Source organism: Strix aluco, chromosome 4 (genome assembly GCF_031877795.1).
Source record: "Strix aluco isolate bStrAlu1 chromosome 4, bStrAlu1.hap1, whole genome shotgun sequence".
Taxonomy (NCBI): domain Eukaryota; kingdom Metazoa; phylum Chordata; class Aves; order Strigiformes; family Strigidae; genus Strix; species Strix aluco.
This window is the reverse complement of record NC_133934.1, coordinates 90,944,266-90,972,171: the sequence shown is the minus strand read 5'-3', so window position 1 is coordinate 90,972,171 and position 27,906 is coordinate 90,944,266. Positions and strand designations below refer to the sequence as shown.

The 27,906-nt window shown below is 40.8% G+C and overlaps 1 protein-coding gene across 2 annotated transcripts; it reads left to right on the top strand.

Moving 5' to 3' along the window:
- Positions 1-72: 72 nt before the first annotated feature.
- TMEM87A (transmembrane protein 87A) lies at positions 73-27,444 on the top strand. Of its 2 annotated transcripts, none has more exons than XM_074824204.1 (20): positions 73-244; positions 1,303-1,360; positions 5,146-5,243; positions 6,105-6,221; positions 7,889-7,942; positions 8,032-8,088; positions 9,706-9,853; positions 10,594-10,655; positions 12,550-12,733; positions 13,582-13,681; positions 14,441-14,534; positions 15,710-15,782; positions 16,799-16,903; positions 18,067-18,125; positions 18,388-18,491; positions 18,886-18,959; positions 22,748-22,809; positions 24,013-24,068; positions 25,212-25,242; positions 25,583-27,444. In XM_074824204.1, exons 1-20 carry the CDS (start codon positions 110-112, stop codon positions 25,622-25,624), a joined length of 1,713 nt encoding a protein of 570 aa, XP_074680305.1. In that variant the 5' UTR covers positions 73-109; the 3' UTR covers positions 25,625-27,444. The 2 variants fall into 2 exon arrangements, with proteins under 2 accessions (XP_074680305.1, XP_074680304.1); XM_074824203.1 differs by lacking the exon at positions 15,710-15,782 and adding an exon at positions 15,089-15,164.
- The last annotated feature ends 462 nt before the right edge of the window (positions 27,445-27,906 follow it).

The window sequence follows — 27,906 nt, the reverse complement described above, 5'->3', positions numbered from 1 at the left end:
GCGAGCGGCTCCGCCCCCCGCGCCGCTCCCGCCGGCCCACAACGGCCGCGTCCCCCCACGGGGAGCGGAAGAGGCGCGGCCAGCGCGGCAGCGGCCTCCGTGCGGCGGGATGGCGGCGGCGCCGCGCTCCGGGGGGTGGCGGCGGCGGCCCGAGGTCGTCCTGCTGCGGCTGCTGGCGGTGCTGCTGCTGGCGGGCGCGGCGGGCGCTGGGCAGCGTTCCAGATGGCGGCTCCCGGTGCTCATGGTGAGTGCGGGGAGGGCGGCCGTGGCGCTGCGCTGCGGGCTCTCGGCCCCGCTGGCGGCGGCGGGCGGAGCGTGCGTGGCGTGGCGGGGGTAGGAGGCCGCTGCTGCCCCGCTCGTCCTCCCTGGGCGGCGGGGAACGCCGCGGCGGTCCGCGGGAGGGCTGTGGCCTGTCCCGCCCGCTCCTTTGCGGTCCGGCCCGGTCCGCGCCTGGGGGAGCCTGACCGCACCCGGGGCTGGTGCGAGGGCGCGGGGCGCCTCCTGCCCCGCTGCCGGGGCTCTCCGCCGGGCTTGAGCCCCCCTTTGGCGGGTGGGCGGTGGCGACAGGGGCGAGAAGGTGTCTGCGGGGAATAGCGTCGGTGGGCGGCGGGGAGGGGGGGCGGCCGCGGTGAGGCCGGTGGGGAGGGAGGCGGCCTCCCCCCGGCTGCGGCCCGGCCTCGGTGGGGCCTGTGCGGAGACAGGGCGCCCCGCGCCCCCCGTGCGGCTGGGCTGGCGGCCCCCGCTCTGGCCTGGCGCCAGGTGAGCTGCGCCCCTGGAAGATCGAACCGAGAGAGAGGTGGGCCTCTGGGAAGGCGAAGGGATCTCCAGCGCTTCTGGTGTACCCGTGCGTGTTTGGAGTTGTGTGGAGAAAAGTTGGTTTGCCTCGCGGTAAGTCTGCCTTTACCAGGCTGTGGAAGGGAGTAACGTACGCTTCCTGTGAGGCTCTGGAGCTTCAGGAACAGAGTTAAAGGACCACAGTGAACGCTCCTCCTGATTCTTAGAACAAAAATTTTTGTTGGATAGTCCAGACCTTCTTATCAGCAAGAAAATGCTAATCACTTCAACAGATGTCGATGAAATTGATTCAGTTCTGCAGAACAAAAAAGCGCCAAGTGTCACAAGCCATCTTTAAGAGTAGGTTGTAGGGGTGGTGAGGCATGACTGGAAAATCCAGCAAGGCAGGCTCTTGATTTGGCATTCACTTTCACTGCTGTATTGACTTAAAACTCAAGTGGAAGATGTTTACTTAAACTCAGTGACGTTAAGCCCTCTAATATTTCTTACTTTTCTGTGCCTTTGCAGGGGAAGAAGTTTAACTTTGGGAAGATTCTCTTCAGCAACACCACCATTTTTCTGAGATGTAAGTGGTTACAAGGGATTAACCTGCTCTCTCTGCTGTTTGACACCCCCCCTACTTAAACATTTGGGACTCAAAACACTGTGAAGTGTTTAACTGCACTGGTTGCAGTGACAGCTGATCTAGCACTGGATGAAAGCCGTAGCTCTGCTATGGTTGGGTATGTTAACAGCCTTGAAGCTTCCCAATTGTAATCTGTTTAGGCTGTAACAGAACCATTCATTTCTGCTCAGGCCCTCTGTGGAGAGGGCAAGATCTGCAATAGGCACACCACTTCATTTCAGATAGTGGGTAATGAGGTGTGGGATGTGCTGAGCCCTGCTGTGAGGTGTGCTTTCCCATTTTAAGATATGCTAAATTCCTCCATCTGGGAGATCTGGTGCTGACTGGGATGGGGGCTATTTGTATTGCAGAGTGACTGATACCAGTGTGCAGGAAGCAGTGCTTTTTGAGTCCTTGCTCCTTTTTACCTGGGTGTTCTGGGAGTGATAAGGGAATGTCGTTGCACACTATGGCAGAGCTCTCCTGAGAGCTGTTTTCTCCTCCTGATCACAGTGTGTCTGTGCTACAGAGCAGACGTTTGCAGCCTTCCTGTTCTTTCTGTTTACTGCTCTTTGATCTGGCCAGGGCTATGTAGGTTGCTGCTCAAAGGAGAGTTTCTGTGAAATACCCTCTTATCTGTGAACATCAGGGCAGTATTTAGACGGTAAGGAGATGATATAGGTGACTTGTGGAAGCGAGTAGCTGATTTAGAAAGGCTTGAAATCTTTCCCATGTACTTTGAGCACTTTAAGGGGTTGTTTGCACCAGTTTTACCATGGTGGGAAGCTGTTTGATCTCCAGCTGCTAATTGGGTAGTTATACAGGTACAGTGCCTGTGAAAGCCCTTCTGCACTTGTGTCAAATGAGGAAATAAAAGTCACTTTAGAGATGATTAGTGGAATCTGTGCCTTTGTTACTTCAAGACTCAGTTGCTGCAGTGATTGTGCTCTTTTTAAACTGAGAAAATTAAGGTATCATAAGGATTAGCTGATGCTTCTTGATGAAATTGCATCTTACTGTGCTCTACTATGTTTAGTACTTACCTTACTGATTTTCAGGTTTAATTTCAGATACCTGCCCTTCTTGGGATACTGTTTCAAAGGGAGTTTGTTAAAGTGCCTCCATTAATCCTACAGGAATCTAAAGTATGAAGATAGTATTAGAGTGGTTATTAGTAAAGGTCCATCATGTCAGGGTTAAGGTTTGCTCGCTTGTCAAGTGTAGCTCAAATGCTGAGTTTTGTGTCTTGCAGCAAGATAATTGCAAAGTGTGCAGCTGCAGGATCAAATTTGATGCTTGGGAAAAGGAGAGAGCATTTGAAAGGGCATTTGGAGCTTTGGTAGGTGTTGGGCTTCCCTGTCTAAAGTTTAACAGAAATCATGTACTTGTACTAACACGGCATCTAAGAGGTGGGTTCCCGCAGTGAAGTGTGCAGTAAGTCTAATTGTGAGGCGTATGGCTGAATTAACCAAGAGAGGGAAGGAACTGAAGCACAGAGAAGATAAAATTTGTTTGTTGTAAGACAGGTTTGTGGCAGATCTGGCAGTAATTTGATCCTCTGGCTCCTGATAATGGACTTCAACTACACTGTGCTGTCAGCCTTTAAACAGCCATGAAGTCTTAAAATTCTTTAGTGAAGACACCTGTTTTACGTACTGGTGTGATTAAAAGATTTACATGAATTTAGATTCTGAATCACTGATGGAAGGAACAAAGTCTAGGAACTTAATTTCAGTTTCTCAGCCTAGATGATACTTAAACTGCATTTGATACCTAGAAGCTTCAACTTTACGTATTGTCTCTTTTCTGACCATGTCTGTGTGGAAACTGGTCTCTCTTCTTTTGTTTGCTGTCTGTTGGCTGATGTTTGTGTGGACAGTGTGACCCTTCTTGCCCACCATGATTGCTCATGTTTTTGGTGAGCATCTGCGTCTCCTCCTCCACTTCCTCCATCTTTTTCTTTTCCCTTCTTGATTTTTAATTTTTTTTGTGTGTGTGTTTGTGGTGTATCGGTGTCTGATGCTTTCTGCTTCTGACTGGGAAGACTGCCACTGGTGTTTAATATTGTCAATAATGAATTTATTTTTATCTACTACTTTTGTTAAGTGCTATTCTAGAAGGCATCTGGTTTCCTGTCTAGGATCGTGGTAGAAATCCTGCTCTCTGTAAATGAATACAAAGACTGCGTTGGAGTTGAATATTGCTGGTTTTGTTTGAAGGCTAAGGATCTTAGATTTCCATGTTGCTGAATTCAGTAAATGCCATGGATGCCTTTTCTGTCTTTTAGGGTGTTTCCTTTTCAAGGTTTCTGTAATTTTGGTGTTTGCAGATACTGGAGGATTGTTCTAGTTGTGACCTTTTTTACCTTTAGTTGATGTTACTGCTGAACACAGAGTTTCAATAATCTTATTTATTTTTAATAGCACGTTTTGAGATGTTCCTCATTTGATCAATTTTATCACAAGAGCCTTTGGCTTCTAAGAATTTGCCATCGACCCATGTACACTGCAGTGCTTGTATTGCCTATTAGTTTCTTTGTTGTGCCCTATGCAACATCTAGGGCTACATGGAAAATGTATGCCTCGTTTTCATGCTTACCAGAAGGTGTCATAAGAAAACTCTTATTTTTCAGTGATTGCATTCCAGTCTTTTTTTTTTTTTAAATCTTTGGTATGAGAGACTCAGTTGTTGAGTTTTTAGCTCTAGGAATATTTGCTTTAGTAGTCATGTGGTTTACAGTGGTGTTAGCCAGTTAAGACTCCATGACAGGGTCTTTTTTCTAATTGCATTTTTTACTTGCAGTGGTCAATATGGAAACATTCACTAAAAGCTCTGTGTGTGTAACAATTTTGTGGGTGTCTAGTCTGAGATGAATGTTGCCTGTAAAGGTGTGGGCACTTGTTAGCCACTAGAAACATGCTGTCAACTTCAGAGAGTTTTGCCATCTGTTGACTGGCAAAACCCAAACATAATCATCTAAATGGCTCTTCCAAGAGTGAATATCACTGCTCATTTTGTTTATGGGTGAAGCTTACTTAATGTCAAATTCTATTCATCAGGCTTTAGTTTCGAAATGAGATTTGAAACACAAAAATCATACAATCTTTCGGGGGGGGGGGGGCGGCGGGGAGGAAGTCTTGTGTTTCACTTTTCGTACATGTTGTTCTCTAATAAAGTGGAAAGTTCTTACTGCTGTTTTAGGTAGCATTGCAGCTTTGACAGTGAGCTAATGTATAGATGTCTTGTTTGTCTTTTGGGAGTGGGGGGGTGGATGTTGACTTGCAAAATCTTACCTTTTTATTTATTTTCTTGATGATGGTATTGGTATATTTAAATTACCTGTGCAAATTGCCCATAGTATTAACCTGTTCTTAGCTCTCTCTACATGCTGTGTGTCCCATGTATCTTGGAAAGGGAAATCCTTTTGTGTGTTGTAATCACCAGGAGTCACTGCTGTTCTCCTCATTTGGTATTTGCAGTTGATGAAATATCCCTGATTGTTTTGAGAACAAAAATTTTCCAAATGATCTTCAGCTCTTTAATAGAATTGTGTAACGTTATGGTGGAGTTCTGTTTTCCACATGCTGCTTTCTTTCACTGAACAGTAATGAATTACTTGAGGAAAATGTTTTTCTATTTTGCTTTCAGGTTTGTGTTTAAAATTAATTAGGGTAGTTTGGCACAGAATGGGAGGAAAAACGTGGCAGGTAGGGGGTGTCTTACATGTTTTTATCTGTTTGTTTTAGTTGAAGGGGATGAAAAATCCTGTGATCCCTCCCAAAGTTACAATGTTACTTGGTACTTAAGATATTCTGACTGCTACAATGAAGTCTTCAACTTTGGGGTAAGAATTGTGTGGAAAAACATGGGTTACAATTTTTAGAGGTAAGCAGATCTGGGGGTGAGGTGTCTGGAGATGTCTTACTTGCATCATCATTGCTCTTTGGGCCTAAAAGACACACTTCTCCACTAGAAGATAACAAATTTCTGGATCATTTGGAATGGAAAGGAATTGATCCACAGCTTGCTAGAATTGCTGACTTTTCTGGATTTTGGGTAAGGTGGATGTGTGTGTTAGATTTCTTCTAAAACCAGAAGCTTAAATGAGTGCATTGACTCAAAACTGAAGTGTGTGAGTTTATGGTAGATGAAATAATTATTTATGACAATGCTTAATGACAACAAATAGAAAAAAATGGACTTTTTTCACATTTAGGCTAAATTCTGTTCTTTATGGAGGCACACTGCAAGTATTAGCAATTTATATAAAATGTATAGAGTTTCTATTGAATATGGTAGAACATAACTGTGGTTTATACTGTGTAACACCTTTCCCTATTTATTTAAAATATTAATTGTGACAGTTGTAACAACCGAATACAGTAGTGAGGTCTTTAATCTTTATAATAATGTAGTTTGTTTGTGTGTACTGAAGTTTATGCTGGCTGCTGCATCTCCACTGCAGGAATACTGGGATTTTATTTTTTTTAAGTAGGTTTTAAATCTTATTCAAATTCTGTATGGGGTTTTTTTTGCCCTTGTTTTTATAGTCTTGTGTGGCCTTGATGGCCTTTATCCTATTAAATCCTGTTCGAGCGTGTGATCAGAGGGAAGTTATGGTGTTCTCCAGGTCTTGCAGCTGCCTGCTGAGATAAACCGTTTGGTATACTGGATGCTAACCTAAGTTCTGTTCTGTGCTTGGCAGGATGAACAGGCAGAGTACTATTTTGGGGCTACATCTGAAGAACATCCGGGTTGGTCAGGATACTATGCCACGGCTTCTCTCCTCTTTCCAAATTGCTCTGAGCTCTTCAGGCCTCAGGTATGGGTAGAAACTTCACAGTTGGTTCTGTTCTCTCATACAATATACAGAGAAGATGGTAGTTCCTGTTAGATGTGTTAGCCTCCTATGTAAGTATCACTTTAGGTTGGGAGGTACTTGTTTTTATCTGTTTAGGACAACCAAACTGCAATGAAGATTTCATAATTTTGCTTTACTTCTGGCTTGCTGTTCAACATCTGGCCCACCATGGTGGGAAAAAACCCACACCCAAACCCTGTAAAGTTCAGTGTTTCTTTTTGTTTGTGGCTGTGTCCTGAATTTGTTTCGCTTACAGAATGCTACTGCTGGTAGAGTAGAAGTGTGAATCTCTGGCAGCAGAGTAAAGCTCACACTAAATTTGGGGTCAATAAAGGACTGGCATTTTTTTGCTCAGATAATGTTCATTTATAATGAAATGAAAGAGTGTTGAGAAATGGGTTACTTAAGCACTGATGGCAGGCTAAAAATGAAAAATAAGTAGTGCTAAAACATGTTTGAAACAAATCAAATGGAAGAGAGAAGACAATGCAGAACAGCATAGGGAAGTAATGTGCAAACATAGGCTCTGCACCAGCTGTATATCACCAGGCAAAGCTGTGTGATCATACTAATGACAGTGTAACACGCTGTCTTTCTTTAATGGTGTGCATACTTAAGAATTCAAGGCAAATCGTGCAGTGTTGCATCTGTATTCAGCCATTCCTGATTTAGACAAAGGGTTTGGGTACAGAATACTGGGAAATGTCTCATAACTATTGAACCTAGTGTTGTGGGGTTTTGTTTGTTGTTTTGGGGTTTTTTTTTGTTTTTTTCTTAAGAAAACATGCCTACAGGTGACTTGAAAAGGGTTTTTAATAATCTGTTTGCATGCCTCTAATTCCTTTGATATGCAAAGACGGCTTGAAAGGTTTTTTAAAAAAATAATCTGTCTGCTGCCTGCTTTTTATGTTTAATATGAGAAGTGTCAGTTCTACTTTACTTGGTTTTATCGAAGAGATCTTGTGGGTTTAGCTGTGTAATGTGAACTTGGGCATCTTAACTGAATGCTCAGGTTGGTAAAACTGGGGTTTTAAAAGTCTTTAAGTGACTTTTCTTCCAATTCCTTTGTAAAGTTTACTGAAATTTTAACAAAATATATTTCTCTCAGATACTAATTTCTGAAGTTTCACAGCAATTTCTCCTTTTGATTGTTCAGCTTTTTCCTTGTGGTATAGCAGTTTCACTGGATTTCAAGTCACCGTGATTTGGGAGAGTTGGCAAAATCTGGATCTCTAATAGGCGCTCACTCATCTAGGGACTTTCTTTTGCATAGACTAGGGCAGAAATCTCCAAATCCTGTTTCTGTCTGTGTAGATTTCATCTAGTAATGGAGATAGCCAACAGATTCATATTCAGAAAATAAAATTAACTTCACTACTGTTGTGTCTGTGGGTCCAGTTCTAAAAATAGACACCTGTTGTCTGAGGGGGGGAAAAGCAACTCTCAAATGACAAAATACTTAGATAAGTATTCAAGACTCCCTCCACAAATGGACAGTTGTTTGATTTAGAAAAATGAAATCTCTAATACAGAGAATCCTTCCTTATCAAGTTTACTGAAAGCTGTTCTGGTAATGTCATGTTAATATAAAGTGTCTATAAATGCTGTACCTTTCTTATATTTTGTAGATTTTCTATAAAGAATTTGTTCATCCAGAGCCTCTCTCACCTGAGAAACAAGAGGTAATTTTTTTTTCCTTCTAATGAGTAAGTCTAGGCATGGAAGAGAGTTTTAGAATAATGATTTATCCATTTTTCTGTTTATATTTAAGGGCTTAAAAGATAAGAAGGAGAGTGGAGGAAATCACACAATGGTGGCAGATAAAACTGTATGTATATTGAATTTAAACATGGATTGGAATCCAGCAGTCTTAATTTGTTGTGGTTTTTTTTAATGTCTGGTTTTTTTGCATAAAGAAATTACTGGTAGCGTTTACAGGAATGGTGCAATTCTGTTTTTTTGACACCTGGATTTTTTTTTTTTCTCTTTGGCTTGAAACTAGGTAGCACTGTGTGGAAAAACAGAAAACAGAGTAACTGCTTCTATATGTGAAATACAGAACTTGTACTATTCAAACTGATGGTATAAAGTAAAAAATAAATCTATTTTTTCATAGTAATTTAATCATTGATATGATTTGTTTTAAGTGGTGGCTAATACTTAGAGATTACACTTGGTTTCATCTTTAACTAGTCAGTCTTTTTAAATGTTTTACCTAACAGCTTGAGTGATTACTTTTGATTTTTGAATCTGTTAGTAATTTTTGTTACATATTATGTTCAAGCCTTAACCAGGAACGAATGTCAACATAGCTTCAAATTGAATGTCCTGGATACCAACAAAGAAAATGTTTTTTAACTCCCTGAGTACTTACAGGGCCATTTACCTTAAAGCTAGAATATAAATAGCTGTGTAATTGTGAAATGAGAAATCAATGCAGCAAAAGACGAAGATATAGGCAAAAATGGTATATAAAAATATATCCATTTTCTTTCAAGTTTACTGTGTTTTTAAGTCTTAATTTCAGTCAATATCAGCATAAACTTTTTGATATATAAAATTCTGTTGGCTTTAGGGCTTGTTGCCAGGAGGTTTCTTAAAAGGAATGCATGCTCTTAATACTGAAATTGTCTTGGAGAGGCTGTTATAAAAAAAGTCTTTGAGTCTTTGTGGTAGTGCCGCAGTGGTCATGCAGGTGGCATACTACAGATAGTCCTAGTTTTAACCTTAAAGCTCTTGGTAAATACTGCAATTTTTCAGATGGTTAGAACATCTTCAGTTGTGGAATTAACAGTTTTGTATGCTGGAACCCAAAGAAGTCTCTGATTTATTTTATGGTGCGAATATTTATCTGGGCAAGCTTCCTCTGTTAGGTCATTGGCAGGGTTTGAGTCTTACAGGTATAAGAGCTGTTGCAGGGGCTGTAGTAGTTTCCACAGGAAATGACTACTATGGAAAGTTTTTACTTCTCAGCTACCTCTTTTATCTTATACTAAAAAATTCAGCCTTCACCAGGGAGCTGAGTTATATGTAGCTGTGCAGTTGCCAAACAATTGATTTCAGGAGGAAAGAACTATCTCTGTGACGGTCCTGATGTTTCTAGACTGAAAACAAGGGATAGGATGCTTTGCTAAATTCTGTGTAGCTTTTACAGTACCTTTGAGACAACTCTTGCAGTAAGCCAGTATTAAATTTGCAAATAAGCCATGATCACCTCCTAGGTCTTTAAGGATTCTGCTGGATTCAAACACTAAATTTTAATTGTTATGTCTAATAAATAGATTTAAAATTTATGTGTCAAATATTTATTAACAAGTTTTAGGTCTGGGAAGAGATGAACTTTATTTTTACATGGAAGATGTCACCTATGTATGACGAGTATACTTCTGTCTTTCTTGTGTCTTCTTGATGATGCACTGTCAACATGTAGGCATTTTATTTTCAGGCAATGAATGCTGTTATCAAAACTTGGCGAGATGGGCCATATATATTTATTGTGCAAATTGGAATTACAGCTGCAAAGGATTCTACTACCAAAGTTAAAAAAATGGAGAGAACGACACCTTCCTCGTATCAAAATAAGCCCTTTACAAGTAAGATAGCTGTTTATACAGTAAGCTAAAAATGTAGTGCCAATTTTTTATGTATACCATTCTGAGTATATTCTAAGTTACTTTTAATATATACTGTGTGGTTCAATTTCACAAGACAGTATCTTTCACTTCACATAGCTGTAAGTATTGCCTACTACAACTCTTTCACATCATGAGCAAATAAGTGATTGTTAGTTCTTGAAGATCCTAAGGCTGTTGGTCTGTCAGTTTAATGATGGAAGTAAAGAAGAATCCCAGGCAATTTAGTTTTGAGGCTTGGTGGTGTTTTTCAAAAATGTCCAGACCAACACAGTGACTTATATTAATAAACTCAAATCGTGTCAAATACAGAGATCATAATTGTCACTTTGAAATTACATTGTAGGATGTCTAACAGTGCATTGATAACCTTTCCAAACTTCAGAGAAGTTTGAAAATCCCCATAAAAAGTTAACTTATTTGTGCTTCTGAGCTTTCCTGTTACATGGGAATCTCCAGCTCAACTTACTTTTAAGTACTGCCATGAGTTACCTGGTAATGGAGCATGTAATTTTAATTGCATGCTTTTAGCTGAGTGTGTTATGGGTCTTAACTTTCTTTGATTAAAGTGCAAGTTAGATTTAAAAGCTCTGTGAAGATTTAGAATTTCTTTACGCTTGAGTAAAAATCAGTTAAGTACTTTATCCTGGCTTCCTCCTTTTGGTTTTGTTCAATTTGGCTGTTGAATTGTCTTTTGACAGTGACAGTAGAACTGAAGGGGCCATATGAGTACCTCTCCCTTGCAGACTATCCTCTGATGATTGTAAGTAAAACAGATTTTCTTTGACCTATTAAGTCAGCTGATTTGAATCTCAATTAAATACTCTCCTTCCATACTTTAGGAAACATGAAGCCAGTGTCTCAGAAAAAGTAATTTAGCAGAGTGTGTGTTTTGGTTTATTTGTGTTTTTTTTTTTTTCTTTGTACTAAATACAGGGTAGGGAAAACAGACATAGGTATTTTGGATGCTTGCATGTGCCACTGATGTTGTCCTTCTCTGTATTGTTTGACTAGATGTCTATCAATTTGTAGTTCCAGAAGTTATCAGTATCATTAGCTCTAAACTGAGCAGTTTTACTGATGCTGTTTTTCACCTTAGCTTGTATCTTAGAAAATTTGTTATTCTATGCTTTTGTTTACAGCTATCCTTTCATTTGTCACTGCTTTCTTTGTTCTTTTACAGCGTAATCTTCCTTCCTCCACCAGCTGTCTTGCACCCCATGGGGAGGTCCTTAATACTGCCTAACAGTGAAGGCATAACTGAACTACAAAGATCTAATCCCCTTTCTATTCAAAGGAGCTGTCGACTTGGTTTCTAGTTGCCTCTGTCAAGCAGGCTAAGAAAATAGAAGAACTTAAATATTTATGTAGTGTAGACAGACTTTATCTGGGGATCAATAACAAGTAAGGTCTCTAGTCTGACTGTATTGGCCAGAGTGGCCTGTAAACAGGAGAGCCTGATGGCATTTCTGAAACATATGTTTTACTTCCTGCAGAAGTAAAAAGCCTCCAGCAGCTCTATTGACATGTGATTCACTAGTGTGAATTATCCCCATGTCACAGGTTCGGAAGAAGGTCTCTGTCTAAATGTGTCTGTAATGGAGCATCTGAATGTGAACTAGCATGCTTAGGTCCTTACCATTTGAGCTGCATGTGTCAGATATGAAAATCTGTAAGGGATCACTAAGGAAGGTGTTTTCAGTTGTGAAAGTTTCAATGGATTGTGCAGCTAACTCGAATGCTTGCTTGGTTTAAAAAAAATTTACCTTCTGCAAGACGAGACTGCATTATTACTGTCCTGTATTTTGGCTAAGTACTTCCTGCTATTCAGTTGATGTCTTACTCTCTCCTTCTTATCCCTCTTCTTAATCTCAGTGTCCTTTTTGAAAACTTAACTTGCTCTGGTATGGCGCTGTCATTTAAAAAATTCAGCACTGAGTAGCATTGTCAAGCTTATTGTTTGCTGCAGGAGACTTGTACTCTGAAAGTTCTGCAGCAAGTAACACTGGACTGGAAAAAAAATAGCATAAAATGATAATATTTAAATGAAGATCTGGGTTTCTTTTTCAATTCCAGATTTTTGGCTGAGCTAAAGCTTGGTCAAAAACTGAGTTTGCTGGAAATTAACTTTTGAGAGAAGTTGTCAAATTATTTGAGCAGAGGGATTACAACCATCAGTTGCTTATCTCTGTTCTGTGGAATGGTGTGTAAAGGTGACTTGTAAGTTTATTTCCAGAGTACCGTAAATGTACAATGGAGTTAGTAATAGAAAAATATGTGAGAAGGGACAGGGTTTCTAGTACTTGATGATTTGCCTGAGGTCTTATCTGAGTTTTTGAAAGCTAGTGGCACTTGATATCTTCCTTAGCAAAATCGCCTGTGAATAAATTGGCAGACTGCTCTTCAAGAGAGAAATTGCTCAGAAATTCAATTACTCTGACTCCCTTTGTTGGCAGTGAGAAATTACTGTCACTGTGAAAGAATATTGAGAAGACAAAAGAAGCAATACTTGTTTCTAGTCACTTTTGTATATAAAAACTTTGAAAGTTGCTGTACTCAGGGAGAAAACTGAGCTGTCTTACAGCTGTGGAATGGAAACAAGGAAATTATTTTTCTGGGTCTGAGGTTCCCATTTCTTGTTTCTTTTTGTGTACTAGTTTTTCATGGTGATGTGTATTGTGTACGTATTCTTCGGGGTTCTATGGCTTGCGTGGTCAGCCTGTTACTGGCGGGATCTCCTGAGGATCCAGTTCTGGATTGGTGCTGTTATCTTCCTGGGAATGCTCGAGAAAGCAGTTTTCTACGCAGAGTTCCAGAACATCCGCTACACAGGGGAATCTGGTAGGTAGCAATTGCAGCTTGCAATTTAATTGATGGGGCATAGCACTATTGGCTTCTGCTAAATTGGGGTTACAGATGCATATTAAATATGTGATTACTTGAGGATTGTTCCAAAACAAAGAACAAGGAAACAGAGTTTCTGCATTTTTTTAATATATTGTAAATATCATGATCTGTGTTCTTATACAGCTAAAACGCTGTTGCTTTCTCTGACTCCTGAATAGGGATAGAAGATGCTAGATTCTGGGGAGTATTCACTGTAGTGCTGTTTTGAAGTTTAAAACAGGACTTTCTAAGTGTAGCCTGTAATTACTTTCTGACAGTTGGTATTGGCCCAGGAAAGAGACTTTGAAAGTCCCTGTTCAACGTGACAGCATTGCTGATGACTTTCAGTGTTCAGCCCATAGCCTGACAATCCATCTTAGGCAATTCTTTCCAATTCTTTCCACATAAAACTTTGGGACTCTGAGTTTTTAGGATGGATGCATACAAATGAAACTCTGCAAGTAAAACTTCATCATGACTTTGTTAATTGGCCACACCCATGGTGCAGAAGGTTGGTTGACTTCTTTGGAAGATCATTCAGGCTGATCTTAGGGATAAAAATTTTATGGATCACTTACTGTCTGCTTTCTATGGATGTAAAATTATTCAGTAGCATCTTTTATCGTAAGTGACCTATCTTTTCTGAAAGCTTAGTCCAGATGTAAGTAATAAAAGGATTATACACCTTAATAGCTTACTTTCTGAAAATAATTGTCTGCTCTCATACTACAATTGCATGCAGTAGTTAATAAAACAGAAATTCTATTTTAATAACCTCACTTCCTCCTCTTTGCTTTTGGTAGTTCAAGGAGCAGTAATACTGGCAGAACTGCTTTCTGCTGTGAAGCGCTCATTGGCTCGAACGCTGGTCATCATAGTCAGCCTGGGATATGGGATAGTCAAGTGAGTAATTGTGTTACAGGTTTGTTGTGTTCTATTAAAAGGCTTCTCACTCTTGGTTTTTAATAACTTAGGGCAGTATTCATCTCCCTGTACTTTTGCTACTTAAAACGTAGGTGCTTTAGTTAAGTGCTGTGAATGTCTAGACTTCTTCTCTAGTCAACAGAGACATACAGTTCCTTACAGTGATTACTGTTCTTCCCACCCCCTTCTGTGTACCACTGCTGGGTAGGTTTCTGAGTCACTGTTGAGATACTCCACTGACTGGAATGGAAGCTTTATATGCCTGCCTTCTGGGCAAAGAGGAGTTTCTAGAAATGAGGGATTTCAAGAATCACTGCTAGGGGAGGGGATCTGCCCTAGGAGTGTTTTGCTGTTAAGATTGCTCATCTCTCTGTCCCCAGCTGTATGCAATGGTAAAACAACATGCTGTGTGGCAGTGGAAGCTTCTAGCAAGTGTGGGTGTGCTGAGGGAACTGGTGAAGAAGAGGTGGGCTGAGGCTTCTTGAAATGGTTGTAAAAAGCTAAACAGATTAACTAGGAAACAGGACTGTTGCCAATCTCTTCCTTAGTCACATCCTACCATAAAACAAAATGAATACTAAGCTTTGAGCGACATCATAAAATTATTTCTGGATCTAGAAGTGGCTTGTCACAAGGACCTTTTATTCACATGCTTCATGCCTCATGATAGACTCAAGATGACATGACTTCACTTTTTTTTCCCCCACTTAATCTAAATTTCATTTTGTTTTCCTACAGACCTCGCCTTGGCGTTACTCTTCACAAAGTGGTTATGGCTGGAGCCCTTTATCTGTTATTTTCTGGCATGGAAGGTGTTCTTAGAGTCACAGGGGTCAGTAATAACTGCTTGAATTTTCCCATATGCCACAGATGCTATTGGCTTTATTGATTTACACGCTAAGGGAGAATCCCAGTGCTATGCTGAAAGAAAGGAACAGAGACAGTGAAGTGGTTAAACTCTTGAGACTGTGGTTAGAGATTACTGACAGTTATTTTAAGTTTCTTCTCTTATTTATCAGGATGTAATTCTGTGTATTTTGAAATAATTCTAATAGTTTTCTGATTAGTCAGGTTTCAGACACTGTATTCTGCCTAGACCCTTGTGTGTAATAGTCCAGATTAGGTAGGGCTAGTTGCAGACACAAACATACAGATTGGGGTCACCTGGCCATGAGCCTTAAAAAAACAAACAAACAAAAAACCCCCCAAACAACAAAAAACCCCACCACCACTGCAGTTTTGGAGGCTGTACCTGGGGAAATGCATGTTAGTGGTGCTGCCACTTGCTTCATTAAGAAGTACGTTCAGGATGTGGATTTCTGTTGTTCTGTTTTTGGTATTTTGGGATAAGATATTTAACATGTCATATATTTGGTACTTTTTCAGTTTTTCTATGACACTGTGGCTCTGATAGCAAACTTGGCCCTGTCCATGATTGATGCCTGTATTATTTTGTGGATATCCTTTCATAAACTGCAGAATGTTACAAGCTTATTCACATCTTATTATTTCTGCCTTACACTTAAAAGGAATAAAAGGTGTTTTGCTTGTTTCAGTCAGGACTTTGATAGTTTTTAATGTACACAGAGGGAATTTTTGCCACTTTTAGCCAAACTCATGGCTGCCAGTGAAGCATTCAGTTTGTCCATAGATAGTGTAAAAGATGTATCTTTAACAAGCTGATTGCTAGTGATGGAAGTGGCTAGAGCATATGGTCGCAGCAACTGCCTCAGCAGAGGCTCCTTTTAACGGTGCTAGGTTGACTTTGTCTGGAAAATTACTTCTTACCTTGCTGGTGGAGAACTGAGAACTGACAGTGTGGTATTGTCAGTTCCTCTCTGTGCATTGGGCTAAACTCTTGGTTCAAACCCTCTGTTTCTGTAGTAAAACTCGGAAGTACTGTGGTAGAGTATTTGTTGTTTCTCATGAAATAGCCTGACCCTCCTCACTTCTTCTGTACCTGTTTCCTTTTCAGTTTGTTCTTATTGGCTCTCTCTTTGTCTCCAGGCCCAGAATGATCTTGCCTCCTTGGCTTTTATTCCCCTGGCTTTCCTAGATACTGCCCTGTGCTGGTGGATATCCTTCACTATTTTACTTGGTGGGGTGTGTTTTCTTTCAGATTTGGTTTTTTGGGAGTCTTCTTGGCTGAATTCTTTTAAATCAGCTTCAAGTATACGTTCTTTTTACTTCTGGTAGAGTTAATAGAACCTCTGTAACTGAGGTAAATTTCTGCTACAACTGGTGCAAGAAAAACTAGGTAACCAGTAGATATTTGTGTTAGAGCAGCTTCTGAACATAGGCTAGTTAAGTCTGTCCATTATCAGTCAGTTCTGGTGTAGCTCAGTAACAGTACCATAGTAGTAGCCTTTGGAGAACAGACTTGCTTTATGTTTTGGGGAGAAGGTTGCTTAGCAGCATCAAATCTAAATTTCTGTAAAATTTGAACTCATCTTGAAGTAGGTGACAAAATGGGGTAGTGTTAACTTTTTGGTCTCTTGACATATTACATCCAAATAACCATAATCTTGTGTGACTTTTTAGCAGCTGCTGTCAAATGCTGAGCTCAAAGCCATGTGTAACAAAATCCCTACAAAGTGTTTTTAGTGGAAGGCAATCACAAAACTTTTAAAAATATGAATAGCTTGCTGCCCAGCCATGACAACCCCAGTTCTCCATGATGTCTCTCCTAAGCACTTGTTTTGTCACTATGGAAATCAAATTTCAGGCAGAAGGGTGGAGACGCTTATATACATTAATTGGATTTTAACTCAGTTCTAGTTCAGACTTAAATTTCCATTTATCGAAAGTATATCTGACACTTTTCTGGAGGAATGGGCCATAATCCAGAAGAGATGCTTGGATACCATCTTTGTGTGACAAGAGTTCTAGGTGTAGATGACTAAATAGCATGAAGGGGATGGATCCTGCTCTTTGGTACCTTTGTCATAGGGTGAGCTTTTCTTCTGCTGAGTCTGGTCCATCTTTTTGGAGGGTGAAGTGTGTGGGGGGGAGAGCTGTTGATTGTAAGATCTGGGTCCTCCTAAGTCTGTGACCAGCTTGTCCCTTCAGAGGCTTTCCTTGACTTTCCATACATATTCATCAGCTTAACTCAAACAATGAAACTGCTAAAACTTCGAAGGAATGTTGTGAAACTCTCTTTGTATAGGCACTTCACCAACACACTCATCTTGGCAGTAGCAGGTAAGCAGAAAATTACGTTAATCAAATAAGAGCATTTGCCATTTCTATATATGGCTTGATTTGATCCTTAAAGCAGATTTTTGAGTTTGGTGACCCTTCTGTAAATTCAAACTATTTGGTACTTCTAATAGTTGACCCATTTCTAATAGTGGGTCTGTGCCAAGTGTTATGTTGATACTTCAGAGGCAGTGGATTATTAGTCCTGGTGTTAAGATCAGGACTAATAGTCCTGTGCAGCTCCTCTAATGGAGTACTTTGATCCCTCTTAAAGCTGCTCGGGGCAAAATATTATTATCCTATGCTGTTAACTTCACAGAGGTAGTTTTTGCCAAAATCAGTATTACTTTGTACTGTGGGGTTTTTAAGATGTCTGAACATCAGATAGCTGAAGACCAGAGTGATTCTTGGAAAAACAGTATTCTTGGTATTGTAACATAATGCCCTCTATTGTGGAAGAATACAGATTCAGATTCTCTTTCCATTTGTAGTAGTGATGAACTGAACTTCAGGAATAAATCTGGTGCTTCCAGGTGCTCAGCTCCACATCTATTTGCAAATACTATTCATATGATGAGCAGAAAACTTCTAGGGACTGTGCTTTTTTATTTAAACAAGCAAACAGAAAAGTGCATTCCTTTTAATCAACAGCTCTGATTAAATTCCTTTCAGCATCTGGTTCTTAGTCATCGTAGAATACTTTAGTGGAGGGAAGTCTTCTAAAACTGTGGTGAGAGCATAGTTTGAGCATTTCCACTCTTGTGGGTCAAGATCTGAAATGCTTACACATTCAGGCAGATCAGATGGTTCAGTTACTTCAAGGTAGGCTTTATTTATCAACTGATAATGAAACCATGGTTTGGAGGGTAGATGAAAGTAATGGAAGAATAGTGAATAGGGATGAGGAGTTGACGAAATACTTCATGCTTGATTTATGCCTTGTGTCTGTGAAGAACCAAGAGCAAAATATACTGGTCTGTAGCTAAGTTATCATAGAAGGTCAGTGCAATAGATCAATCTCTTGTTTTACAAAACTAGTAAATTGGATTCCAAGAATTCACTATTTAGGTCTTTGCCCTTTGTTTGGGAAGCACAGTCCTGTTAGTAGTCTATTCAGATTAACATATTTTGTAGTAATAAGCAGCTTCTTTGTTTTAATATTGCAGCATCTATTGTATTTATCATCTGGACCACCATGAAGTTCAGGCTGGTTGACTGTCAGTCGGTGAGTTTATATTGAATGCTTCCAGCAATTGCTGCCGCTTGATAAGTTTCACATTTGGCAGTGTAAGAAGTGAGATTGGGCATTCTGGAACAGATTTTTCTGTGAATTAGGTCTAGAGTAATATACCACATGCTAAAATTCTCATTGTTGTGGTAAGAAGCCTCTTTCTCAGATGCCTTTAGTTCACCCTTGGAAAGAGCTGAGGACACGGACTCTCTTTCTTCACAACTTTTTCTATTTGTGCTGCTGTTTTCCTTGACAGGACTGGCAGGAGCTATGGGTGGATGATGCTATCTGGCGTTTATTGTTTTCAATGATCCTTTTTGTCATCATGATTCTGTGGAGACCATCTGCTAACAACCAAAGGTACAGCTTTTCTTACCTCTTCCTAAAAATGCTATTTTTTTGGGAATGCTTGCTTATCCAAAGTAGTACTGGTGGGTGATTTTTTTAGTTGCTGTATATCTGTGTGTATATCTCTATATATAACCTCACTATATCTTTGAGGTTACTAAGCAGCATGTGTAGGGGTTGGAGGAAGAGTAAGTGTAGGAAGTCACATAGATAAAATTCAGTCTGTTCCTGGTGGTGAACTTATTTATAAAGAAGTGACTTAAACTTTTGATTACGTAGTTTAGCATAAGTCTTCAAAACAATAAACTACACAGAATAATCAAGTCATGTGAACGTTGGTGTAATGAATCTCTTGGGTGGCAAGAGATAATATTCTAAGATAGCTTTCATTCTTTCCCTCCTAAAGGTTTGCTTTCTCACCACTGTCTGAAGAGGAGGATGATGATGAGCAGAAAGAGCCAATGTTAAAGGAAAGCTTTGGTAAGAGAAAATTTTTTTTCCACCTGATTTCACTGTTGAAGAGACACTTCTGTGGAGGGAGGTCTCTTGTTCTCTGGCAATAAGTTCATTACTGCTGTAAAAGCAGAGTCTGCTTCCCTTTTGCCATTGATTTATGCAGTTGTAGAGGAAACATTGGCTTTATGGTTTAGTGTTTACATTGTCTGTTTAACTGGGGTTTTCAGGTGACACTGAACACACTGCTACTGTTGTGGTTGCTTTACTGTGTCCGCTGGACTTTGTTTTATTAAATACGTGAAGTCATAGATTTGGATCCAGTCATGATAAGGATCTCTTGGATATTGTTGCTAGGCAGTGGTTTAGTTTACAGTTCTCTTTTAAAATCCAGTTTAAGGATTTTCATCTATTATCTGTTCTCTGAACTTTGCAATCTTCTTCATTTTCCATATTGGGCCTACTGCAGAAATGTTCAGTGTAAACATACAGATGAATATGTTTATGTATTCATAAAATTACATAGGAATGAGAGTTACATAGGAGTCCTGCTCTATAACACTAGGTTGCATCTTTTTCTCCACTCACACCCCTCCTACTATAAAACCCTCTCTCATCCCTGCCTCAATCTCCCTACTATGTCTATTATAACAATACTGTTTATAAGTTGCGTAAAAGGTAGGGTGACACACCCACTGCTGCTGTCTGTCCACAAATCAGTTCTGCTGGGATATATCAGTTCTGTTTGACTTGTTTAGGAGCTGAGGAGTGTGTAATCCCTTTGGTGCATTTGCCAAATCAGCTATATCTGGCTGTCTGCCAGGCTGGGAGATGCATGTTGCCTCGCAGCTTTTAGTGAACCAAGTGGCTGGTCAGCAGTTGGTAGGTACATAAATTTTGGGAGGTGCATGTGTCTCAGAATGGTTGAGGCTGGAGGTCTTCCTGTCCAAACCCTCAGCTCAAGCAGGGTCACCTAGTTGGTTGTCCAGGACTGTGTCCAGATGGCTTTTGAGTATCTCCAAGGATGGAGATTCCACAGCCTCTCTGGGGAACTATGTCTTTGAGTTCTATGCTGCTTATATTTAGCTTAAATAAAAGGACTAGAAATTGATATTTCTTAGGTAAAATTGCAAAATTCAGGAAAAACTATGTACTCTACCTGTCAGGAAAAATACTACAAGCCTTTCAAAGGGAAAGCATTGTCTTAATGATTGATGCCAGTGCCAGCAATAGAAGTCCAGAGACTGGAGAAGGATCACAGGTCAGCAGGAGGGCACCCGAAGAAAGCAGCACAAAGGAATTCTGGCCAATAAGTCAGCTTTATCAGGGACCCAACTTAAATGCCTCTATGCAAATGAAAATAGCATGGGGAATAAACAAGAGGAATTAAGGGATGTGTACACACCTATGATATGATCTTAGTGCTATGCTGGACCTTGGTCTCACCAACAGGAACGGGCTGTTGGGGAATGTGAAGCTCAAGGGCAGCCTTGGCTGCAGTGACCATGAAATGGTGGAGTTCAAGATCCTTAGGGCAGCGAGGAGGGAGAGCAGCAAGCTCATTACCCTGGACTTCAGGAGAGCAGACTGTGGCCTCTTCAGGGATGTGCTTGGCAGATTAGCATGGGATAAAGTCCTGGAGGGAAGAGGGGCCCAAGAAAGCTGGTTAATATTCAAGGATCACCTCCTCCAACCTCAGGAGAATGCATTCTGACAAAGAGGAAGTCAGGCAAAAATGCAAGGAGGCCTCCATGGATGAACAAGAAGCTTCTGGACAAACTCAAAAAGGAAGCCTACAGAGGATGGAAGCGAGGACGGGTAGCCTGGGAGGGATACAGAGAAATTGTCCGAGCAGCCAGGGGTCAGGTTAGGAAAGCTAAAGCCCTGATAGAGTTAAATCTGGCCAGGGATGTCAAGGGCAAGCAGAAAATCTTCTACAGGTGCATTGGTGATAAAAGGAAGACTAGGGAAAATGTGGGCCCCCCTCTGGAAGGAAATGGGAGACCTGGTTACCTGGGACATGGAGAAGTCTGAGGTACTCAATGATTTTTTTTGCCTCAGTCTTCACGGGCAAGTGCTTCAGCCACAGCACCCAAGACGCAGAAGGCAAAGGTGGGGACTGGGAGAAGGAAGAACGGCCCACTGTAGAAGATCAGGTTCGAGACCATCTAAGGAACCTGAAGGTGCACAAGTCCATGGGACTCGATGATATGCATCTGTGGGTCTTGAGGGAACTGGTGGATGAAGTTGCTAAGCCACTATCCGTCATATTTGAGAAGTTGTGGCAGTCTGGTGAAGTTCTCTTTGACTGGAAAAGGGGAAACATAACCCCCAGTTTTACAAAGGGGAAATAAAAAAACCCAAGGAACTACAGGCCAGTTGGTCTCATCTCTGTGTCTGGCAGCAGATCTTCCTGGAAACTATGCTAGGGCGCATAGAAAATACACAGGTGATTGGTGACAGCCAGCATGGCTTCACTAAGGGCAAATGGTGCCTGATGAATGTGGTGGCCTTCTACGATGGGATTACAGCACTGGTGGATAAGGGAAGAGCAACTGACATCATCTACTTGGACTTTTGCAAAGCTTTTGACACTGTCCCACATGACGTCCTTGTCTCTAAATTGGAGAGACGTGGATTTGACAGATGGACCACTCAGTGGATAAGGAATTGACTGGGTGGTCGCGCTCAAAGAGTTGTGGTCAATGGCTCAATGTCCGGGTGGAGAGTAGTGACAAGTAGTGTTCCTCAGGGGTCGGTGTTGGGACCAGCGTTGTTTAACATCTTTGGGGACATGGACAGTGGGATCGAGTGCACCCTCAGCAAGTTTGCCAACGACACCAAGCTGTGTGGTGCGGTTGACACGCTGGAGGGAAGGGATGTGCCATCCAGAGGGAGGGACCTGGACAGGCTTGAGAGGTGGGCCCATGCAAATCTCATGAAGTTTAACCAGGCCAAGTGCAAGGTCCTGCACATGGATTGGGGCAATCCCAAGCACAAATACAGGCTGGAGCGATAAGTGGATTGAGAGCAGCGCTGGGGAGGAAGACTTGGGAGTAATAGTGAATGGAATACTGACTATGAGCCAGCAATGTGCACTCGCAGCCCAGAAAGCCAACCACATCCTGGGCTGCATCAAGAGAAGTGTGGCCAGCAGGTCGAGGGAGAGGCTTCTCCCCCTCTACTCTCATGAGACACCGCCCCCCGCAGTGCTGTGTCCAGCTCTGGGGCCCCCAATATAAGAAGAAGGAGGCCATGAAGATGATCAGGGGGCTGAAGCACCTCCCCTGTAAGGACAGGCTGAGAAAGTTGTGGGTGTTCAGCCTGGAGAAGAGAAGGCTCTGGGGAGAACTTACAGTGGCCTTCCAGTATTTAAAGGGGCTACAGGAAAGCTGGGGAGGGACTCTTGATCAGGGGGTGTAGGAATAGGACAAGGGGTAACGGTTTTAAACTGAAAGAGGGCAGATTTAGATTAGATAGAAGGAATAAATTATTTACTGTGAGGGTGGTGAGACACTGGCACAGGTTGCCCAGAGCAGCTGTGGCTGCCCCCTCCCTGGCAGTGTTTAAGGCCAGGCTGGACCGGGCTTTGAGCAACCTGGTCTAGTAGAAGGTGTCCCTGCCCATGGCAGGGGGTTGGAACTTGACGACCTTTAAAGGTCCCTTCCAACCCAAACCATTCTGTGATTCACTTGCCTGTCTTGTCTCTTTGGACTTGATGAAATACTCTGAATGAACGCTCAACACTTTCCCTTGCAGTCTATGAACAATTATATTTCAGTTATCCCAATCTTTTTTCCTTCTTTTGTCTTCAGAGGGAATGAAAATGAGAAGTACAAAGCAAGAACCAAATGGGAATGCAAAAGCAAACAAAGCTGTGAGTATGTCCTCCCTACCTTCAAAAGATAGACATCTCTCTCTTTTTTTGGTTGCCCCCCAGTCGTACCTCATAAATATGTGAAGTGTTCAGCCTATAAATGTGAGTTTCCTGGTTTGCTTCAGAGTGGAGTGAGTCAAAGTATCATATGTTTACAGTACTTCTGAAAAGAAAGTAAATACAGGTTTTTCATCTAATTTCCTGTAAGTGCAATGGAAGCTTTAGAATTCAGTCTGTTCTTTAGGAATTTTTGCACAATCCAGTATAGATAGAACTGTATAATACTATATTCTGATAATGAATAATACATTATTTTAACAAGTTTGTCAGGCTGAGAGGGAGGTTGAGACACATTTTAAATAAACTAATTGCCTTCTAATTTTGAGATTTGTGATTCATGACTCAAATGGGGTGATATGTATTAGATAGCTACCTAAATAGTTTGGGTGAAACATTTTTTAATATATCTGCATTTTTTACATGTGTCTTACAAGCAGAGGTGGTTTTGCATTCAGCTAGGAGGTAGAAAACGTGTCTCAGAATCTCTAATGGAATTCATGCATAAATTTAAAAGTGGAAAGAACCTGTAGGAATTCATGATAGCAGCAGTAATGTTGTCGTCAACATTATTTTTTCTGAAAGGTTGGTTGTAACTGTATACTACTTATCTGAGGATTACTTGAAAATCGAATTTTTCTAGTTTGGGGACGGGTGAGCTCAGAAAGGGTCAGTTCTCCAACTTCAAAACAAGTGTGCAGGTGTTGTGAATTAGTGCTCCTCAGATAGAAATGAGAAATCTGACAATACAGTTTCATTTACTGTTGCAAAATCTAGCTTGTGCTTTTTATAATAATTTTTCATCTATAACATCTAAAGAGAATGTTCTTTTGTGGGAGACTGGTTACTTACATAATCTAGTTTAAAGTGTCCTGAGGGCCTGCTTTTCCTAATCACCATTAGACTATTACGGAGTTGACAGTTATAGGTGGGTTTGTTTTTTTCTTGGAATGTGTTTTCTGTAATCCAGAAATCAAATTGAAGGTGTTTTTTGGTGGGTTTTTTGTTTGTTTGGGTGTTTTATTTTTCTTGAACTGACTATAAATACATAGTTTTTTGTCAAGTAGGCTGAGAACAAAAAGGCTTGCATGTGACAGCATTTTGGGAAAACTGACTTTTGTTTCCACTTAATTTCTGTACTTGTAGCAGGAGGATGACTTGAAGTGGGTAGAGGAGAATGTTCCTTCATCGGTGACAGATGTGTGAGTATTTTTATAGTTGCAATAAAAGCAGGTTCCTTGGGCACAGGAACACAAATACATTAGAATGCCTTACAAACTTGTGTGCTGCGCTTACATGAGCAGATACTGAGTTCAGCCTGGAACTGGCCTCTGACTTCTTAGCATGTTTCCCCTTGGCTTTGTGCAGTCTGTCAGACTTACAGTTCATGCCACTCTCTCTCTCTTTAGTGCTCTGAGAAGTCCTTTTGAGTATCTTGCCACTGAATAATGTCACTTAGTTTTCAACTGTATTTGGAATATCTGTTGAGCCATTTTTATAATTCTGGCAATATAGTCAGCTATGTAGGCAGTCCATATCCTGCTTTTAATCACTTTTACATTCTAAAAATGTCAGTATCTGTGTCTAAATTTTTCACAGCAAAACAGAAGTTCACAGATTAATTATGTTCACAAATCTGAACAGGTAATTTTGGCAGAGGCTCTGGATTTAAGTACTCTGCTTGAAGTTAGTTAAAGACAAGAAATAAAGCGAAGCTTCAAGAGGTTGAAAAAGTGCATTTTCTCAATTGAATTTATCTTTCCCAGTTCCCGTACTTAGTTTTTGAAGAATGATAGGATTCCTTAAGCAAACAAGGACTAGACTGGTATAAGCTAGGAAAGGCTACTTTGAGGTAGTCTGCTGCAGGGTTTTCTGTACTTCAAAGTATGATCAGGGTTGTGAACAGATGAGATCCAAATAGAAGGGAGATCTATTGCAGCTGAAAAGGCTATGGTATCATATCACTGATTTTGATTTCTAGCACGTGTTTTTACAATATGGTCCCATATTGTCAGCATCTTCAGTGTAGTTCAGCAGTGTTCCTGTATGAATGTGTGGCTTATCTCATGGCAACTTGGAAATTGTTCGTCTGGTAATGAGACACTTAGAAAAAATTAATTTTAAAACTATGAAGATCATTGAGGATACTTCTTGGGCTCTTCCTCCTTTGTGTGTCTTTCGCTAATATCTATCTGTTTAATTGAAATGTCTATCTTCAGTATTGCTCTCCTGTGCCCTAAAAAACTTCAAGTGCAACATAAGGCTCATAATGGTTGTCAATAATATGCTCTCAGTAGTGCTCTAATTCTTGTAACTACTTTTTTTTTTTCTTCTTCCCACTGCAGTGCTCTTCCAGCTCTTCTGGATTCGGATGAGGTCAGTAAACAAATCTTCAGTTCAAATTAGTCTTCTGACATGCCAAAGGAGTCGTAAGTCAGCTGTTAAGGCCTTGGCTTATTAGAACTGGACTCACTGCTGGACTCACAAGATCAGAGAAATACTATAAGGGGGGGAAGGATAGTGGGGACAACCATAATACAACTTCTTAGAATACAAATGTGTATTCTAAGTGGTGTCTCTGCTGTGTAAGTTGGACTCCTGACTTAAAATGCATACGAGTGTGCATTTGCTCAGAATGTGCAAAGCATACTACCTTATTTCTGAATAGCATAAACCTGTTGGGAGAAATGACAACACTGGGTGTTTTATTTTCCAGGAAAGAATGATTACACACTTTGAAAGGTCCAAAATGGAATGAAGGAGTAGCTTTCTGCTATTGGAAGTGGGGACGCCTCTTTTAACGTTGCTTGGTGGAGCAAGTGCATCCTGCTGACTTGTTTCTTGATCTCAGCCTTGGAAGTTTGATGCTTTATTGTCATGAGGGCGTCTTGCTGTGGAAGAAGTTCACAAGGACATTATAAACCTTTTGGAAATTTGAATTTACAAAGTTGCTGCAAGTTTGGATTTGTAAACAGTTTAAATGTGTATTATTCCAGCACCTTCTGTAACTTTTCAAATATTTAATCTGTGAAACTAAAATTCCTAATGTCTGCTTGAGGAGTTTATATTTCAATGTTACAACTGACACTTAGAAGTGAACTGCCTGTACCTTTTTGGGGGGAGGGTGGGGACAGATAGAAATAAGCACTGAAGAAACAGGTCCATTTTCTGGTAGATAATGGCTTACTGCTGTTGTGTCCAACATGAATGAGAGGTTTTTAGAGAGAAGCTCCTGTTAATGAAGAAAATGAAGATGCCAGAAAGGAAATATTTGGAAAAGTTACAGTGATACAAGTTTTTAACAAAACCAAGTGCAATTTTATTCATAACACTGTGTAAGAAAGATTTTCTATTTTAAATGCCATTGACCTATAGGTAACAGCTGCATAGAGCTAACACTTGCTGTTGTGGCACATCTCATTGCCGGCAATGTGGTGGTTGCCTGGAAAAATGATTTGCCCCTACCTTCCATGTGTTTGCATGATTTAATTTAAAAAAAACCAACCAAACAAAACAACAACACAAAACCAACTGAAACCAAACCACCAAACCCACTCCTGCAGTGCTCCACGAGTGCTTGATGACTCATGTTAAGCAGATAGTAACTAGAGGTTTCAGCAGAACTCTTCTCCCTGCACATGTAACATCTCCCACCAAGAAGTTGGCACTCTTCTATGAGGAGAGGGCATTGCTTTCAGGGGGGTGCAAGCACTGCTTACCTTACTTGAAAGATGCTTTAATAGGAGTCTACAGTGCTGGGATAGTTCTGTCCCCAGTGTCTGTTTAGAGTTGCCTCCCATGTAAGTGATTTGATGGGTGGGCTTTCCTTTCCCAATTGGTCCCTGTGGCCAAGAGGTACTCTGAGATCACTGTGTTTCAGTCAAAGTTGCAGATTTCTATTCTATATATTTGCTTTTTGTTTCTCCTTTTCAAATGAAAAAGAGCTGTTGGACAATGTTCTGGTTTTATTCTATGCTTGGCTGTAGAGGCTTCATTTGCAATAACTTACACCTGGAAACCCATTGTGGACTGTATGACAAAAGCTCTAATTTGGGTTTAAAACCTTTATAACTGGTAATTACCAGGCAAGCAGCAGCACAGCTGGACTTCCAGCGAGCTGGTGTGGTGGCTGCTGGAATGGCACACGGAGTCAGCTTTTGTGGTTCTCCACTCATAGCTATGTCAGCAGAAGTGAACTTGTGCCTGTACTTCATTCATTCTGCTGTAAGGTCTGGTAGCTGAGCTCTGGTTCATCTTTATCAGCAATTTATGCTGAAACATGGCACTTTACAGTAGAGTAGCTGAGGCACAAGTGCACAGTAGCTTCTGCTAGCTGTGCTGTGGGGGCAGCAAACCCTCAGCGGAGGGGCAGAGAAGAAAAGCTGTGGCTATAACACCTCAGCCTGCCTTTGCAAGAGTTGCTGGAGTTCTGCCATCCCCTTTAGGCCACAGGTAGAAACTTTAATTAGAAAACACTTCTAATTTGCTATGCTGAATTGATATAGATAAAAAGAAGTTACCTCCGTGTCCTTTTGGGGAGAGGAAATTTTGTGAAATAAAGCTACACAAAACTCGCTATTTAATGGGTATTTTGTTTTTTAGTTTTTTTAAAGTCCTATTGTTTTGGGTTGTTTGGGGTTTTTTGAGACAAATAGGGAAAAATATTCTCTACTCGAAGCACAAAAGAAGTTTGTATGTACTATTTAATAAAAGCTAGGCCAAGAGTAGAAAGGCTTACATTGTGTCCTTCCACTTTCTTACTACCTGTTCTCTTACATGAAGAAGTGTTAATCTCTACAAAAAGCTCCCTCACTTTTAACTCCTTATTGCATGGTATTTATAATGCAATTACTCCCAATAGTGCTTTTTTTTTTCTTGTTAAGCTTGTCAATAGAGTGCAAGTCTGTCATTTGAAAAGCTAATCTAGATAGGGCAAATCTTAAATTTCTGAACAGTAGTGAAAGATCTAAACAGTTTCCCTAATTGCATTCACAGTTTAGTAATTTAAAGGCTAAAATAATTGCAGCAGTGTGGTGCTTT